General features: G+C 40.8%; 1 protein-coding gene across 1 annotated transcript in view; it reads left to right on the forward strand.

Annotated features, from left to right (window-relative positions):
• Positions 1–19,143, forward strand: part of TTN (titin) — a 277,521-nt gene that overhangs the window by 202,064 nt on the left and 56,314 nt on the right. Inside the window, exons 236-264 of the mRNA XM_029224548.1 lie at positions 75–204; positions 294–593; positions 687–1,004; positions 2,134–2,430; positions 2,541–2,840; positions 2,926–3,240; positions 3,327–3,475; positions 4,565–4,715; positions 4,805–5,086; positions 6,407–6,709; positions 7,399–7,701; positions 7,794–8,075; positions 8,174–8,473; positions 8,567–8,869; positions 8,965–9,273; positions 9,387–9,668; positions 9,788–10,087; positions 10,173–10,466; positions 10,557–13,523; positions 13,847–14,167; positions 14,266–14,550; positions 14,648–14,947; positions 15,245–15,547; positions 15,977–16,252; positions 16,356–16,655; positions 16,749–17,051; positions 17,231–17,530; positions 18,016–18,303; positions 18,668–18,964. Coding sequence (XP_029080381.1) covers positions 75–204; positions 294–593; positions 687–1,004; positions 2,134–2,430; positions 2,541–2,840; positions 2,926–3,240; positions 3,327–3,475; positions 4,565–4,715; positions 4,805–5,086; positions 6,407–6,709; positions 7,399–7,701; positions 7,794–8,075; positions 8,174–8,473; positions 8,567–8,869; positions 8,965–9,273; positions 9,387–9,668; positions 9,788–10,087; positions 10,173–10,466; positions 10,557–13,523; positions 13,847–14,167; positions 14,266–14,550; positions 14,648–14,947; positions 15,245–15,547; positions 15,977–16,252; positions 16,356–16,655; positions 16,749–17,051; positions 17,231–17,530; positions 18,016–18,303; positions 18,668–18,964 — 10,858 coding nt within the window. The remainder of the gene's footprint in view (positions 1–74; positions 205–293; positions 594–686; positions 1,005–2,133; positions 2,431–2,540; positions 2,841–2,925; positions 3,241–3,326; positions 3,476–4,564; positions 4,716–4,804; positions 5,087–6,406; positions 6,710–7,398; positions 7,702–7,793; positions 8,076–8,173; positions 8,474–8,566; positions 8,870–8,964; positions 9,274–9,386; positions 9,669–9,787; positions 10,088–10,172; positions 10,467–10,556; positions 13,524–13,846; positions 14,168–14,265; positions 14,551–14,647; positions 14,948–15,244; positions 15,548–15,976; positions 16,253–16,355; positions 16,656–16,748; positions 17,052–17,230; positions 17,531–18,015; positions 18,304–18,667; positions 18,965–19,143) is intronic.

Consider the following 19,143-nt stretch of genomic DNA (forward strand, 5'->3'; position numbering starts at 1 on the left):
ATGATTCAGAATCGGATTGACTTCAATACTACTATGATTTCATTCAGTGTATGACTGCTATTTTCTTTGTACAGCTGGAGACTGCTGAAAACTCATCCGTAATTATTATTCCGGAATGTAAACGATCCCATTCAGGCAAATACAGCATCACAGCCAAGAACAAAGCAGGACAAAAGACTGCCAATTGCAGAGTTAAAGTCATGGGTAAGAAAGACTTTAAAAGTTATTATGGAATAAGAACAAATTATTTTAAACAAGGCACCACTGTTTATATTGTGATTTGCATCCAACAGATGTACCAGGGCCACCCAAAGATCTGAAAGTCAGTGACATCACAAGGGGTAGTTGCAGGCTTACATGGAAGATGCCGGATGACGATGGAGGAGACAGGATCAAAGGCTATGTTATCGAGAAGAGGACTATTGACGGAAAAGCTTGGACTAAAGTCAATCCAAACTGTGGAAGCACTTCATTTGTAGTTCCTGACCTCATCTCTGAACAGCAATACTTCTTCCGCGTGCGGGCACAAAACCGTTTTGGTATTGGTGCTCCCGTGGAAACCATTCAGAGGACCACTGCCAGAGATCCAATATGTAAGTTTTTAAGTCTAAGATTAAAGTAGCTTCCTAAACTTGAAATATATTGTTATAAATAATGATTAATACTTTCTTTAACTATTTTTAAAGATCCTCCTGATCCCCCTATTAAACTCAAGATTGGCCTCATAACAAAGAACACAGTACACCTGTCATGGAAACCCCCAAAGAATGATGGGGGCTCCCCGGTCACCCACTATATTGTTGAGTGCCTTGCGTGGGATCCTACTGGGACAAAGAAAGAAGCATGGAAACAGTGCAATAAGCGTGATGTGGAAGAACTGGAGTTTACGGTGGAAGACCTGGTAGAGGGTGGGGAATATGAATTCAGAGTCAAAGCTGTCAATGCCGCAGGAGTCAGCAAACCTTCAGCCACTGTTGGCCCCGTGACTGTCAAAGACCAGACATGTAAGTACCAATGCGTTATCTATCAGAGAATGTCCTCTTCGTGAATACCTTCCTAGATACTCAAGAACAGTCCAAAATAAAGAGATGTCTCTGTACGTCAGAAGCTACCATGGGTTCAGTCTGGACGTGGGCCCATTACCCAATCACTCATGCCCTCAACTTGCACAGAATTATCATATTTCCATACATATTACCTTTCCCTTACTGAAAGGAGATACTGTTTGGAATTTCCTTACTCTAATTTTTCTCCATGGCAGGCTGTTTTACTTACCAGAAGTTAAAACAGTTCCTCTGCATGCTCCTCAAAAAGGGCAGAAAGTAACCAATTATTTGCTTAGCAACTGCTGAGACCCATTTCTCTTCACAATCAAGTTTCTTTTTCTTAAGTAGAAACTTATATACCATCACAGCCATGAGTAATCTGGGAACAGCATCAAAGGAAATGAGACTGAATGTCCTTGGCAAAGGTTATGTGGTTTTATTAAAACTACATGACTTTCTCTATTTGAGAAAAAGATATATCTACTTTAACAGATAAAATATCCACACAAATATGGTAATAATTCTTCCTCTCATTATTGTTACCATCATTACTGCTGTGTATTTGTTAGTTCTCTCTTCTAAATATAGGAAAGCTGTAGTCACTACTCCCTGTGCATATTCTTATACTAAATTCATGAAAAATGGAAAATTGCTTTGCCTCTATTAGCAGTTAGTTATATTTCTTAAAAGGGGAATTCATCTCAGAACGAACAAAGTAGGTCCCCTCATTAACTCTGCATAAATATTAGGGAATATCATGAAAGAACTCCCAAGTCTAAGATACTATAGTTTCACTTCTCTCTGCCCTTTTTCAATACCTACAATCATAATGACGCCAGGTAAGAGAGAGACAGTAGGTGATACATAGCCACATGTAGATCAATAAAGGATGATGACCACATATGCCTGTTCCCTAAACTGGTATAAATTAACTGAAGACAGATCTGTTCTTTATGTCAGGTAGGGCTATAAAGCCTGCTTATAGTAGATCGAATAACTTTATCATCACTGTGAATTCTACTTTCGATCCTTTAGTGTTTTTTTTATGTTCCTAATGACAACTTTTTTTAAAAAAAAAAAAATCTAGGCCCACCTTCAATTGAGCTAAAAGAATTCATGGAGGTTGAAGAAGGAACTGATGTTAGCATCGTGGCCAAAATTAAAGGTGTGCCATTCCCGACACTAATCTGGTTTAAAGCTCCTCCAAGGAAGCCTGATAACAAAGAACCTGTTGTCTACGACACCCATGTCAACAAACTGGTGGTGGATGATACCTGCACTCTAGTGATTCCACAGTCTCGCAGGAGTGACACTGGCTTATACACCATCACAGCTGTGAATAATCTGGGAACAGCATCAAAGGAAATGAGGCTGAATGTCCTTGGTAAAGATTACATGGTTTTATTAAAACTACATGATTTTCTGTCCATAAATGTAATATCTGTCTTTAAGATCATTCTCCTAATAAAGTTTTCTTTTTTTAAATCATTTTAGGTCGCCCTGGCCCTCCAGTGGGACCAATAAAGTTCGAATCTATTTCAGCAGATCAAATGACACTATCTTGGCTTCCACCTAAAGATGATGGTGGGTCTAAGATTACAAACTACGTAATTGAGAAAAGAGAAGCTAACAGGAAGACATGGGTGCGTGTCTCCAGCGAACCTAAAGAGTGCACATACACAATTCCAAAATTGCTAGAAGACCATGAATATGTATTCCGAATCATGGCCCAGAATAAATATGGCATTGGGGAACCTCTTGACAGTGAACCAGAAACAGCAAGAAACCTCTTCTGTAAGTAGGACATGTTTCACATTCAAAGTCATTCTTATTTGTGTTTTTCAAAATTTCTTATAAATCACTGTGATTTTTGTCACAGCTGTCCCTGGAGCACCAGATAAACCAACAGTTAGCAGTGTGACTCGAAACTACATGACTGTCAACTGGGAAGAGCCAGAATACGATGGAGGCTCTCCTGTTACAGGATACTGGCTAGAAATGAAAGACACCACTTCAAAGAGATGGAAGAGAGTTAACCGAGATCCTATCAAAGCCATGACTTTGGGTGTTTCTTATAAGGTGACTGGTCTTATTGAAGGTTCTGATTATCAATTCCGGGTATACGCAATCAATGCTGCTGGTGTGGGTCCAGCAAGTCTGCCATCAGACCCAGTGACTGCTAGAGATCCCACTGGTAAGCCTTAAAACCATTCTTCCCCCCCCCCCACCAAAAGTGCCATGGAAAAGTCAAGAATACTAACGCATACTGGTTCTTTCCAGCCCCTCCTGGACCTCCATTTCCCAAAGTCACAGACTGGACTAAATCATCTGTGGATTTGGAGTGGTCTCCCCCACTAAAAGATGGTGGATCCAAAATAACGGGATACATCGTTGAATATAAAGAAGAAGGAAAAGAAGAATGGGAAAAGGTAGCTAACACTTGGCATTATGGAAATGTACTATGAATAAACTGAACACTTAGTAGTTATTCTCAATCCCATTAACTCCTATCTGTATTTTTTTATTAAGAAATCAGAAAAATAACATATAATTTAACTGATAATCCAAACATCTCTTAGGTCAAAAAACCTAATCAAAAGTTAAGTCATGTTATTGTTAACTTATCTTTTGGCTATAAAGCCTGAAAAGATGGAATAAGTGATGCATATATGTGGAATCTAGAAAAATGGTACAGATGAACCAGTTTGCAAGGTAGAAATAGAGACACAGATGTAGAAAACAAACGAATGGACACCGAGGGAGGAAAGCAAGTGGCCGGGGGTGGGGTGGGGGTGGTGGGATGAACTGGGAGATTGGGATTGACATGTATACACTAACATGTATAAAACAGATAACTAATGAGAACCTGCTGTGTAATAAAATAAAATTCAAAAACAGAACCTATTTTATCAAATTATATAATAAAATGTACATAGATATATATATATAAAAAGATGGAACAAGTAAAAAGTACAGTTTTTTTTCAATCACTTGACAATATTTTCAAACATAATTCCTTCCATTCAGTATTTACCTGTAATATCTGATCCCTAGAACCTAAATTGGCAACAATTTTCCCAAAGAGAGTAAATATGCTGTTGCTATGTTTTGGAAAGCTATTAAAACAAAAAACTACAGTAGTCCCCCCACCGCGATTCCCAAGGGATATATTCCAAGACCCCAGTGGATGCCTGAAACCACGGATAGTACCGAGCTCTCTCTCTATATACTATGTTTTTTCTTTATTAATGGGCAGGTAGCATATACAGCGTGAATATGATGGACAAAGGGCTAGTTCACTTCCCGGGCAGGGATGGAGCAGGATGGCCCAAGATTTCATTACGTTACTCAGAATGGAACGCAATTTAAAACTGATGAATTGTTTATTTGTGGAATTGTTTTCCATTTAATACTTTTAGGTTTCCGTTGACTTCAAGTAAATGAACACAGAAAACAAAACCACGGATAAGAAAGGACTACTGTATTCTAATTATAAAATGCTTGTGATTTTTCCCTAGGCTAAAGAAAAAGAAGTGAGAGGAACAAAACTTGTTGTGACAGGATTAAAAGAAGGAGCATTCTACAAATTTAGAGTTAGAGCAGTCAACATTGCCGGCATCGGAGAACCTGGAGAAGTCACAGATGCCATTGAAATGAAGGACAGGATTGGTACTTACTAATATTTCTATTATTTTATCAATATTTGCATTTTGGATTGGAAATGAAAAGCACATTTGTTATTTTCAATTGTTTTCCAGTATTACCTGACCTTCAGTTAGATGCCAGCGTCAGAGACAGAATTGTGGTCCATGCTGGAGGGGTGATTCGGATCATCGCCTATGTATCTGGCAAGCCTCCTCCAACCGTTACCTGGAGTATGAATGAAAAAGCTTTACCTCAAGAGGCCACCATTGAGACCACAGCCATTAGCTCATCCATGGTCATCAAGAATTGCCAGAGGAGCCACCAAGGCGTCTACGCTCTCCTTGCCAAAAATGCAGGGGGCGAAAGAAAGAAGACAATTATCGTTGATGTATTAGGTAACAACTTTCAATTCGTCCATGCGTCTTTAAAAAATAACACTTTATTTCATCTACAATAAAGCTATATTAGTTTTTTAAAAAACTATGTTACAAATATTTTGGAAAATAAGAAAAATCACCCACAATCCCATTGACCACTATTAGCATTTTTTAAAATTTCCTCCTTTTTTTATCCTATCCATATTTTATATGGCTGTACCCCTATATAAAGTCTTATGTGCTGCCTTTTTATATAATGTGCCACCATAAGCATTTACTTTGTTATCATATAGTTTTCATAAAAGCAGCTTTCCTGCAAATGTCCATGAATGTTTAACAATTTGCTAAGGTTGACCATTTTCACATCATAGGACCTGTCAGTTATCATAATAAGACAAAAGTCCCTTTGAAGGTGTCAGTATTCTAATTGAAGAGAAGCATCATATTTGGTTATCAATATTGCATTTCTTGTCACTGAATATCGAGTTGAACTCTACGAGGCTTGTTCATGCCTCTCACTGGCTGCTCTACTCCAGTGATTTGCTCAGAAAGTGAAGCCCTCCCACTCAGATCTCTCTCTCAACACATCTCTAGGCACAACCATACTCCAAGCACACAGTTTTTATGTGAAAATAACCAGTTCTCTATTGAACATAATATTATGAAAACATGTTTTGCTTTCATTAGTGAAAATGGCACGCGGAAAAAGATCTCATTGAGCAATGGTCCTTCAAGCTTCTAGGTTGTTTCAAACTCCTAAACAGTCTTCTGTCCAATGGCTATTACTTTAAGAACTGGTGTACTTCCAGGTTAAATTCCAAACCTCTCAAAGGTCATCCTGAGATTTGGGGTCTCCTGTGCTGCTCAGATTCACTGGTCACCCAGAAAAAAATTCTCTCCCCCTTTCCCCTCTGGAGAGTAAACTGGACACAAAAAGTAGTCATGCCACTCTTCACCCCTCTCCTGTCTCCCTCTGTGCATTTTCCTCCCAACATTGCCCTCTTATCTGACTCACAAATTACCAAAAAAAAAAGTGTGTGTGTGTGTGTGTGTGTGTGTGTGTGTGTGTGTGTGTGTATATATACGTATATGTATAAAACCGTTCCTTCAGTTTCTACTAAAGCAGGGGCAACCAGTAACTACTGCAAACCTACTTCATTTTAAAATATGGTTGAATATAGACACAAGGAAAGAAAAAAACCAAATCAATTAATAAACACAAAACCTCACTCTTTTCGTAACATTTTTGTCTCCCTTTTAAAAACAGAGGGTAACAAATATTGAGCCCAGTAGTCCATTGACGTCAAACAACTGAAAACCTTTTCCTCTTATTTCCAGATGTGCCAGGTCCTGTTGGAATACCATTCCTGTCTCACAACCTAACCAACGACTCCTGCAAACTGACATGGTTTTCTCCAGAAGATGATGGAGGCTCTCCAGTCACCAATTATGTCATTGAAAAGCGGGAAGATGACCGCAGAGCATGGACCCCAGTGACATACACAGCTACCCGACAAAATGCCACCGTCCAGGGTCTCATTCAAGGAAAAGCCTACTTCTTCCGAATTGCAGCTGAAAATAGTATTGGCATGGGCCCGTTTGTTGAGACAACAGATGCGCTTGTCATAAGAGATCCAATAAGTAAGTACAATTTAAAACAATTTCATCTTTAATCACTTTTTCACTCATTTAATAAAAGACTATAGTGACAAAGTAGGTACACAAATGCCAAATATTTCATTCATTTGGCAAGCATTCATTAGGTAAATACGTAGTCTCTGATGTTGGTAGTATTTGAACGTGACTGTGAAAGAGATTGTGGGAATATATATGATTCTTCAAATCCTCCCATGTAATACTACATGGATTCTTTTTTTAATTTCCAACTTAATGGCGTGAACATGAAGTATTTTCCTAACTCTAAAACTACCAACTCTGGGGACTTCCCTGGCAGTCCAGTGGTTAGGACTCCGAGCTTCCAGTGTGGTGGGGTGGCAGGCGGGTTCGATCCCTGCTCAGGGAACTAAGATCCCACAGGCTGTGTGGCGCGGCCAAAACATTTTTTAAAATAAATTAAAAACCATTAAAACTACCAACTCTGGGGGACTTTGCTGAATTATTTGGCCTCAATGAACCTCTATTTCCTCATCTGGAAATTAGATTGTATTGAGTGCCTTTCAGCTCTACTCATTTTATGTTGAGATTTCTTTTGTTACTTATCAAAACGAATAGTTTAATGTTTAAACGCAATCCTCAAAAAGCATTATTTACTACATTTTCTATTACATTCTTAACATGACATTCGTCTCACTGTCATTCCACACTTGCAGCTGTACCAGAGCGTCCTGAAGACCTAGAAGTCAAAGAAGTTACTAAAGATTCTGTTACTCTGACTTGGAATCCCCCTAAGTATGATGGCGGATCCGAAATTATCAACTATGTCCTAGAAAGCCGTCTCATTGGAACTGAGAAGTTCCACAAAGTTACAAATGACAACTTGCTTAGCAGGAAGTACAGTGCGAAAGGCTTAAAAGAAGGCGATACCTATGAGTACCGTGTCAGTGCCGTCAATATTGTTGGACAAGGCAAACCATCATTTTGCACCAAGCCAATCACTTGCAAGGATGAGCTAGGTATGTGTCAAATGCAGCTTACACTTTGAAAACGTGTACACTTATAGGTTTACCTTAAGACATCAAACTGACTTTTCCTTTATACATTTCAGCTCCTCCAACGCTTGAGCTCGACTTCAGAGATAAACTCACGATTCGAGTTGGTGAAGCTTTTGCCCTCACTGGCCGTTACTCAGGCAAACCAAAGCCTAAGGTTACTTGGTTCAAAGATGAAGTTGATGTGCTAGAAGATGACTGCACTCATATAAAGACCTCGCCAACAACACTTGCTCTAGAGAAGCTCAAGGCCAAGCGTTCAGATTCTGGCAAATACTGTGTGGTTGTGGAGAACAGTACAGGCTCCAGGAAAGGTTTCTGTCAAGTTAATGTCGTTGGTAAGTATTATTTAGCAAGAATTAGAGACATTCTGTTCTTTCCAAAGCAGAAGTGGAAATAACATTTTGTGGTGTGATTTTTTTTTTTTTTTCCTCAGACCGTCCTGGACCACCGGTAGGACCAGTTGTTTTTGATGAGGTGACCAAAGATTACATGGTTATCTCTTGGAAGCCACCTTTAGATGACGGAGGCAGTGAAATTACTAATTACATTATTGAGAAGAAGGAAGTGGGCAAAGACGTTTGGATGCCTGTGACATCTGCAAGTGCTAAAACAACATGCAAAGTTTCTAAACTGCTTGAAGGAAAAGATTATATTTTCCAGATACATGCTGAAAATCTGTATGGAATAAGTGATCCTCTGGTGTCTGATTCAATGAAAACCAAAGATCGTTTCAGTATGCATCATATTTCTTTTCAGTGATTCAATGTTTGATATTGTTAACGGGAAGAATTAAATTTCTAACATATTTTGCTAATGTTTGTTACAGGGGTTCCTGATGCACCTGACCAGCCAATTGTTACAGAAGTTACCAAAGACTCTGCATTAGTCACCTGGAACAAGCCAAATGATGGAGGAAAGCCCATCACAAACTACATCCTGGAAAAGAGGGAAACTATGTCTAAACGATGGGCTAGAGTTACCAAAGAGCCTATCCATCCATACACTAAGTTTACGGTTCCTGATCTTCTAGAAGGGTGTCAGTATGAATTCCGGGTTTCTGCAGAAAACCAAATTGGAATTGGAGACCCAAGCCCACCATCCAAACCAGTCTTTGCTAAAGATCCAATTGGTATAGTACTAAAGCATTCTTTCAGCTTTCATTTTATCCAACTTTGTTTTCAGCTATATTCTAACTCCTTTTTGGTTTTCTCTTTTATTATGTAGTGAAACCAAGTCCACCTATTAATCCTGAAGCAACAGGTACAACACACAATTCAGTTGATCTAACCTGGCAGCCACCACGTCATGATGGTGGGAGCAAGATTCTGGGTTATATTGTTGAATACCAGAAAGTTGGAGATGAAGAATGGAAAAGAGCCAATCACACTCCTGAGTCATGTCCTGAAACTAACTATAAAGTCACTGGCCTTCAGGATGGTCAATCCTATAAGTTCAGAGTAATAGCAGTCAACGTAGCCCGTGAATCAGATCCAGCTCATGTTCCCGAGCCAGTGCTAGTAAAAGACAGATTTGGTGAGTATAATGTTCTCAGCTGCCTTTGCAAGGAAGACAGGTTTCACTGTCTATGCTTAAGTGTAAAATATATTAACAAAACAAATCTGTAAGTACTGTTCTCTTTATTCTAGAACCCCCTGAGTTGATTCTTGATGCCAACATGGCAAGAGAACAACACATAAGGGTTGGTGATACTCTAAGACTTAGTGCCGTCATCAAAGGAGTGCCGTTCCCAAAAGTAACTTGGAAAAAAGAAGACAGAGAGGCTCCAACTAAAGCAAGAATTGATGTTACTCCAGTTGGTAGCAAGCTTGAAATCTGTAATGCTGCCCACGAAGATGGTGGAATGTATTCCTTAACAGTGGAGAATCTAGCTGGTTCAAAAACTGTCTCAGTAAAAGTACTCGTATTAGGTAAGAATTTTAGTACTTGTGATGTACTTAATGCAATAGCATATAAAAGTAACTCTAAATACATTTTTAGTTATCTGGATTAAATCACTTATATAACTGCATTACTTAACACTTTTCAGATAAGCCTGGGCCACCTAGAGATCTGGAAGTCAGTGAAGTTAGGAAAGATTCTTGTTACCTTACTTGGAAGGAACCACTGGATGATGGTGGTTCTGTTATTACGAATTATGTGGTTGAGAGGAGAGATGTTGCCAGTGTCCAGTGGTCACCTCTTTCAACTACATCAAAGAAAAAGAGCCACTTTGCTAAACATCTTACTGAAGGCAATCAGTATGTCTTCCGAGTAGCTGCTGAGAACCAGTATGGACGTGGTCCTTTTGTAGAAACACCTAAACCCATCAAGGCTCTGGATCCCCTACGTAAGTTGCTCTCTTTGGATACAAAAGTACTGTTTTACTGTTTTGAGAATATTGTTTATTCATCATAACTTCTTCTTCTTAAAAGATCCTCCAGGGCCACCCAAGAACCTACACCATGTAGATGTTGACAAGACTGAAGTCTCCCTTGTTTGGAATAAGCCAGATCGTGATGGTGGCTCTCCAATCACTGGATATTTGGTGGAATATCAAGAAGAGGGCACCCAAGACTGGATTAAGTTCAAGACTGTGACAAACTTAGAGTGTGTTGTTACCGGACTACAGCAAGGAAAGACCTATAGATTCCGTGTAAAAGCTGAAAACATTGTGGGTCTTGGTCTTCCTGACACAACTATCCCAATAGAATGTCAAGAAAAACTAGGTAATTTTTAGATTGGAATTATTTTCTTTCTTTTTAAAATTATTCGTATTGTGAAAATCAAAATCTAATTTCCTCATGTTTCCTTTCCAGTGCCTCCATCTGTGGAGCTGGATGTGAAATTAATTGAAGGCCTTGTGGTAAAAGCTGGAACTACAGTCAGATTCCCTGCCATTATAAGAGGTGTACCTGTTCCTACTGCAAAGTGGACAACCGATGGGAATGAGATTAAAACAGATGAACACTATACAGTTGAAACTGACAACTTCTCATCAGTACTCACCATTAAGAACTGCTTAAGGAGAGACACTGGGGAACATCAGATCACAGTTTCCAATGCAGCTGGCACCAAAACAGTGGCTGTACATCTTACTGTTCTTGATGTTCCTGGTCCACCAACAGGCCCTATTAATATTCTGGAAGTTACCCCTGAACATATGACTATCTCATGGCAGCCACCTAAGGATGATGGAGGAAGCCCTGTGATAAATTATATTGTTGAGAAAAAAGACACAAAGAAAGACACATGGGGTGTTGTCTCTTCAGGAAGCAGTAAGACAAAGCTGAAAGTCCCACATCTGCAGAAGGGCTGTGAATATGTCTTCCGAGTGAAAGCAGAGAATAAGATTGGTGTTGGCCCTCCCCTTGACTCCATACCTACTGTTGCTAAACATAAGTTTAGTCCTCCATCTCCCCCTGGTAAACCAGTAGTCACTGACATTACTGAAAATGCTGCAACAGTGTCTTGGACTCTGCCAAAATCTGATGGTGGCAGTCCAATAACTGGTTACTATGTGGAACGTCGAGAAGTAACAGGCAAATGGATGAGGGTCAACAAAACACCTCTAGTGGACATGAAGTTTAGAGTGACTGGACTCTATGAGGGAAATACATATGAGTTTAGAGCTTTTGCTGAGAATCTTGCAGGACTAAGCAATCCGTCCCCAAGTTCTGATCCAATAAAAGCTTGCCGGCCCATCAAACCACCTGGACCACCTATTAATCCTAAGCTGAAAGACAAGACCAGAGAAACAGCTGACCTGGTGTGGACAAAGCCTCTCAGTGATGGTGGCAGCCCCATTCTGGGCTATGTAGTGGAATGTCAGAAAGCTGGAGCAACACAGTGGAGCAGGATTAATAAAGATGAACTCATTAGGCAATGTGCCTTTAGGGTACCTGGACTAATTGAAGGAAATGAGTACAGATTCCGTATAAAGGCAGCTAATATTGTGGGAGAGGGAGAGCCAAGAGAACTAGCAGAATCTGTGATTGCAAAGGACATCCTTCATCCTCCAGAAGTAGAACTTGATGTTACCTGTCGTGATGTTATTACCGTTAGAGTGGGTCAAACTATCCGCATTCTTGCTCGGGTCAAAGGCAGACCTCAACCAGACATAACTTGGTCCAAGGAAGGCAAAGCGTTGGCCCGAGAAAAGCGGGTTGACCTAATTCACGATCTACCTCGTGCTGAGTTGCAAATTAAAGAAGCCGTTAGAGCTGATCATGGCAAGTATATCATCTCAGCTAAGAACAGCAGTGGACATGCCCAAGGTTCTGCTATCGTTAATGTCCTTGACAGACCTGGACCTTGCCAGAATTTAAAGATCAGCAACGTAACCAAAGAGAACTGTACAATTTCTTGGGAAAACCCTCTAGATAACGGTGGCTCAGAGATAACAAACTTCATAGTGGAATATCGCAAACCAAACCAGAAAGGCTGGTCAATTGTTGCTTCAGATGTCACTAAGCGATTAATCAAGGCCAACCTTTTAGCCAACCATGAATACTATTTCCGAGTTTGTGCAGAAAATAAAGTAGGTGTTGGGCCAACCACTGAAACAAAAACTCCAATTCTGGCTATTAACCCTATTGATAGACCAGGTGAGCCTGAAAACCTTCATATTGCAGATAAAGGAAAGACATTTGTCTACCTAAAATGGAGGCGGCCTGATTATGATGGCGGTAGCCCAAATCTATCATATCATGTTGAAAGGAAGCTGAAGGGCTCTGATGACTGGGAAAGAGTGCATAAAGGAAGCATTAAAGAAACCCACTACATGGTTGACAAATGTGTTGAAAACCACATTTATGAGTTCAGAGTGCAAACGAAGAATGAAGGTGGGGAAAGTGACTGGGTGAAGACAGAGGAAGTTGTTGTAAAGGAAGACTTGCAGAAACCAGTACTTGATCTGAAATTAAGTGGTGTGCTAACTGTCAAAGCAGGGGACACCATTCGACTTGAGGCAGGTGTTAGAGGCAAACCATTTCCAGAAGTTTCATGGACGAAGGACAAAGATGCGACAGACCTAACAAGATCACCAAGGGTCAAGATTGCTACCAGTGGTGATTCATCTAAATTTTCTCTTACTAAAGCAAAGCGAAGTGATGGTGGTAAATATGTAATTACAGCAACTAATATAGCTGGCAGTTTTGTGGCCTTTGCCACTGTCAATGTTTTAGATAAGCCTGGGCCTATAAGAAATCTGAAAATTTTTGATGTGTGTAGTGATAGGTGTTCTCTTCGCTGGGATCCACCAGAGGATGATGGTGGCTGTGAAATCCAAAATTATATTTTAGAAAAATGTGAGAGCAAGAGAATGGTTTGGTCTACGTTTTCTGCTACTATCTTAACACCTGGTACTACAGTAACACGTCTCATAGAAGGGAATGAATATATTTTCAGAGTCCGTGCAGAAAATAAAATAGGCACAGGGCCTCCAACAGAAAGTAAATCAGTCATTGCAAAAACCAAATATGATAGACCTGGTCGCCCTGACCCCCCAGAAGTCACTAAAGTAAGCAAAGAAGAGACGACTGTGGTTTGGACGCCACCTGAATATGATGGTGGAAAGTCCATCACAGGATACTATTTGGAGAAAAAGGAAAAGCATTCAACACGATGGGTCCCTGTCAACAAGAGTGCGATCCCTGAGAGACGTTTGAAGGTACAGAATCTCCTCCCAGGACATGAATATCAGTTCCGTGTCAAGGCAGAAAATGAAGTTGGAATTGGAGAACCAAGCTTGCCATCAAGGCCGGTGGTGGCAAAAGACCCCATAGGTATGATGTTCTTGCTTTTTCTGGTATTACACCAACTCTTAATCTCAGGCACAGAGGTATTAGACAAATAAGTTAAATCCACAGCATCAAAACTTTAATCTTAGCCAGTAGTTTTCCAAATAGATCTTTTACCAAATCGCCTAAAATGTACAAACAATGGTAGATTCTAATCTTATGAAGGAAAATAAGGAGGACTGAGTAATTGAGAAATTGAATGTACTATCTGTGGTTAATTAAGGATGGACTATATAGAATTACTCATTAACGTATCACTAGTAGTTGTTAACCGTGTGTAAATTTATTCTTATATAATTTACTTTCAGAACCACCTGGTCCACCAACCAATCTCAAAGTGGTTGATACAACCAAAAGTTCCATAACTCTTGGGTGGGGAAAACCGGTGTATGATGGTGGCGCACCAATCATTGGATATGTTGTGGAAATGAGACCAAAGAGACCAGATACATCACCTGATGAAGGCTGGAAAAGGTGTAGTGCTGCAGCGCAACTCGTTCGCATGGAATTTACCGTGACCAGCTTGGATGAAAACCAGGAATATGAGTTCAGGGTTTGTGCCCAAAACCAAGTTGGCATTGGGCGCCCTGCAGAACTAAAGGACGCTATTAAACCTAAAGAAATCCTAGGTGAGGCCCTATGTTATCACTTGATTCATTCATGTTTCACTTCTCACATGATTTCCCCACATTCTGAAGTCAACTGACGGCTTTCGTGTCATTTGCAGAACCTCCAGAGATTGATTTGGACGCCAGCATGAGAAAACTGGTCACAGTGAGAGCAGGATGCCCTATTCGACTATTTGCCATAGTGAGAGGGCGACCAGCCCCTAAGGTCACTTGGCGAAAAGTGGGTATTGATAACGTGGTCAGAAAGGGACAAGTTGATCTGGTTGATACTATGGCCTTCCTTGTCATCCCCAATTCTACCCGTGATGACTCAGGAAAATATTCCCTGACGCTTGTGAACCTGGCTGGAGAAAAGGCCGTGTTCGTGAATGTCAGAGTATTAGGTGGGTTATAAACAAGCGTCTTCCTCCCCTTCAAAAATGCCTTAGTTAATAAGGAGGCTGAGGGGACTCGTATATATGATTTTGTCGTCCTTCACAGATACTCCTGGACCTGTGTCTGATTTAAAAGTTTCGGATGTCACTAAAACATCATGCCACATTTCCTGGGCCCCTCCCGAGAACGATGGTGGGAGCCAAGTGACACATTACATTGTGCAGAAACGTGAGGCAGATAGAAAGACGTGGTCGACAGTCACCCCAGAAGTCAAGAAAACGAGCTTCCACGTCACCAATCTTGTCCCTGGGACTGAGTATTTCTTCAGAGTAACTGCTGTCAATGAGTATGGCCCCGGCGTCCCAACAGACATCCCCAAACCAGTGCTCGCAACAGATCCTCTAAGTAAGTTACATCCCTTCTCCCTCCTTTTAACTCCAGTCCCTGACCTCAGCAAAATCAAGATACCGAAACATTTTACTCCACTAATGAAAGGGCCTTCACTTGTAGAAACCTAAACAGTACAAATAAATACCTAACTCACTCACTGAAGACTTTTCTGATCTGACTCATCCGTGTCCTTTTTACTTTCAACATCCCGAACCATAGTTTCCATATACTTTGAAGCAAGTGGCATACGAAAACATTTATGCGTATTTCCAAAGGGATGGATTAGGTTACCTGGGTGGTTTTTTCTTCTAGGTGAGCCGGATCCCCCCAGGAAACTAGAAGTTACTGAAATGACGAAGAACAGTGCTGCGTTAGCCTGGTTACCTCCCCTGCGCGATGGAGGTGCCAAGGTCGACGGCTACGTCGTTAGTTACAGAGACGAAGAGCTCCCTGCAGGTCACTGGACAGAGTACTCGGTGGTGAAAGACCTCAGCCTTGTCGTCACCGGCCTCAAGGAAGGAAAGAAATACAAATTTAGGGTAGCGGCCAGAAACGCCGTTGGAGTCAGTTTGCCAAGAGAAGCTGAGGGAGTGTATGAAGCCAAAGCACAGCTGTGTAAGTAGTCAGAGTCGTTTTCCATGCGATAGAAGTTTATGAGGATTTTCTTTTGACATGTAGATGTTTATCCCTGAAGAAGCTAGTTCCAGAAGTACTTGAAATATAGTAGAGAACAGTGGTTTGGAAACATCTGGACCCACAACAGGTAGTAAATACACCTTAAATCATGACACAGGACACACGTACAAATACATGACTTAGAAAAAGTTTCTTAAAGCAACACCCATTCTTATCATGTATGCTGGCCTCAGATATTCTCAATTCGTTTCGATCCCATTCTCTTTAAAAAGTTTTAGCAGTAATGCAAACATTAATTTGAATCCACTAATGGGTTGCAATCCACAATTTGAAAAGCACTAGTATAGTTCCCCACCAGAGGAAATTTAACCTCCCTGACAAATTAACGTATCTTTATCTTACTTTTAGTGCCACCCAAGATCCTTATGCCAGAGCAAATTATTATCAAAGCTGGGAAGAAACTCCGAATTGAAGCCCATGTGTATGGAAAGCCTCATCCGATCTGTAAATGGAAAAAAGGAGAAGATGAAGTTGTCACATCCAGCCACCTGGCAGTACATAAAGCAGACAATTCTTCAGTTCTGATCATAAAAGATGTTACTAGGAAAGACAGCGGTTACTACAGCCTCACTGCAGAAAACAGTTCTGGGACAGACACTCAGAAAATCAAAGTTATCGTCATGGGTAGGTTACGTGTTAGACAAATGGCCATCCAAATATGAGTATCAGAAACATATTTTACAGTCAAATCCCTATTCTTACATTTCTTTCCTCTCGGTTCATGCAGACGTTCCTGGACCCCCTCAGCCTCCGTTTGACATTTCTGACATAGATGCCGATGCCTGCTCCCTGTCATGGCACATCCCCCTGGAGGACGGAGGCAGTAACGTCACCAATTACATAGTGGAGAAGTGTGACGTGAGCAGGGGTGACTGGGTGACAGCGCTAGCTTCAGTGACAAAAACTTCCTGCAGGGTTGGAAAACTGATCCCAGGCCAAGAGTATATCTTCCGGGTCCGTGCTGAGAATCGATTTGGCATTTCAGAGCCTCTCACATCTCCAAAGATGCTGGCTAAGTTCCCATTTGGTATGTTTCTTTCAGGAAGAAAAAAAAATTGTGTTTTCTTTCTAGTCTGTTCCTTAGGCTAGAAACTGATATTTCCCTGAACTTCATCTCCAGATGTTCCCAGTGAACCCAAGAATGCACGAGTCACTAAAGTCAACAAAGACTGCATATTCGTGGCGTGGGATAGACCAGACAGCGATGGAGGGAGCCCCATTACCGGCTACCTGATTGAACGCAAAGAAAGAAACAGTTTGCTCTGGGTGAAAGCTAACGATTCCCCTGTCCGGTCAACTGAATATCCCTGTGCTGGCCTGGTAGAAGGCCTTGAGTATTCATTCAGAATCTATGCCCTAAATAAAGCTGGACCCAGCCCACCCAGCAAACCAACTGAATATGTAACTGCGAGAATGCCAGTTGGTGAGTAATTTTTTTGAGTAATTTTTTTTTTTAAAGTATTATGAGGGCACATTTAAATCTTGGAGTCTCTGAAGGTTACTATTTCCATTCAGGAATATGTTCTGGGTGATACTGTGAAACACAGAGTTTAAAATCTCTGCTGTTAAGATCAATGCTGAGAATATCTCTTTTGGTTTTAGATCCTCCTGGAAAGCCTGAAGTTACTGATGTTTCCAAGAGTACTGTGTCCCTCATCTGGGCCCGTCCAAAGCATGATGGAGGCAGCAAAATTGCTGGCTATTTCGTAGAAGCTTGCAAACTTCCTGGTGATAAGTGGGTACGGTGTAATACTTCACCTCACCAGATTCCCCAGGAAGAGTACACAGCTACTGGCCTAGAAGAGAATGCTCAGTATCAATTTAGAGCAATTGCCAAGACTGCGGTAAACATTAGCCAGCCTTCTGAACCTTCTGATCCAGTGACTATCATGGCAGAAAATGGTAAGATTCTGTTGAACATCACAGGCAAAGGTGGACGGCACTCATAATGTATATTTCTCCTAATAAAAAACTAAATCTACACCTAAGGAAATAAGGACAAGTAAAATGATAGGTACTTTGTATACAGACACTAAAAAATGATTATGGAGAATCTTAATAATACGCTAAACTAAAAAACAGGATACAAAACTGTGTGGACCGCATAATTTTAACCATACACAGGCACAGGCACAAGAAGGTGCCAAAGAAATGCACCAAAATGATAAGAGTGAAGCTTTAAGGATGCTGGAATGATGGGCGATCTTTACTTTTTTCTTTATACTTTCAGCATTATCAAATTTCGGCATTTCTTTTATAATGAATAATGTTACTTTAAAAAAATCCCACCTTGAAAAAGACAGCGTATGAATTTCCGACTTTTATCAGTAAGAATTATATAATATAGCTTTGCATATATTAAATCCTTTTATCTTATTTCTTTCCAGTTCCTCCCAGGATAGACCTGAGTGTGGCTATGAAATCTTTGCTCACTGTGAAAGCTGGAACTAATGTTTGCCTGGATGCTACTGTTTTTGGTAAACCAATGCCCACAGTCTCTTGGAAGAAGGACGGGACGCCGCTGAAAGCATCAGAAGGCATCAAGATGGCCATGCAGCGGAACCTGTGTACCCTGGAGCTGTTCAGCGTGAGTCGGAAAGACTCAGGCGACTATACCATCACTGCCGAAAACGCAAGTGGCTCCAAATCAGCCACCATCAAGCTCAAAGTGTTAGGTAACTAAAGCACTTCACTAGAATCTCATGTTTCACTTTGGTTAATGTGATGTCACAGAATTTACAAAATAATATGTGAGAAGAGATACCTATCTCGATGTATCTTTCGTCATCGCGGAATTATTCTCATCACAGAACAAGAGCGTTTTACAGCCGAAAAGACCACTAGAGATCACATATTCCAGTTACATAATTTTAGATATGAGGAAATTAAGATTCGGAAAAATTAAGTAACTTCCAAGGTCGTATAGGAAGTTAATGACAACATAAAGGCTGCAGCCCAGGTCTCCAGACCTCCACTCTACTCATTCCCTATTTCACATGTGCGAGTGAAAGACTTCACTTTTCTTTCTTATCCTTTCAGATAAACCAGGTCCTCCAGCATCTGTTAAAATCAACAAAATGTATTCAGATCGTGCAATGCTTTCTTGGGAACCTCCTCTTGAAGATGGGGGCTCAGAAATCACCAACTATGTTGTTGACAAACGTGAAACGAGCAGACCCAACTGGGCACAAGTCTCTGCCACTGTGCCCATCACCAGCTGCAGCGTGGAGAAACTGATAGAAGGCCATGAGTATCAGTTCCGAATTTGTGCTGAAAATAAATACGGAGTGGGCGACCCGATCTTAACTGAACCAGCAATTGCTAAAAACCCATATGGTAAGAACATTTTCCTGAGGTTTTTCTCTCTTTTTTTAAACATCTTTATTGGAGTATAAATGCTTTACAATGGTGTGTTAGTTTCTGCTGTAAAACAAAGTGAATCAGCTATACGTATACATATATCCCCATATCCCCTCCCTCTTGGGTCTCCCTCCCCCGCTCCCTATCCCACCCCT

The sequence above is a fragment of the Monodon monoceros genome, unplaced genomic scaffold, assembly GCF_005190385.1.
Source record: "Monodon monoceros isolate NGI ecotype Baffin Bay Population unplaced genomic scaffold, NGI_Narwhal_1 Super_Scaffold_16, whole genome shotgun sequence".
Classification (NCBI taxonomy): domain Eukaryota; kingdom Metazoa; phylum Chordata; class Mammalia; order Artiodactyla; family Monodontidae; genus Monodon; species Monodon monoceros.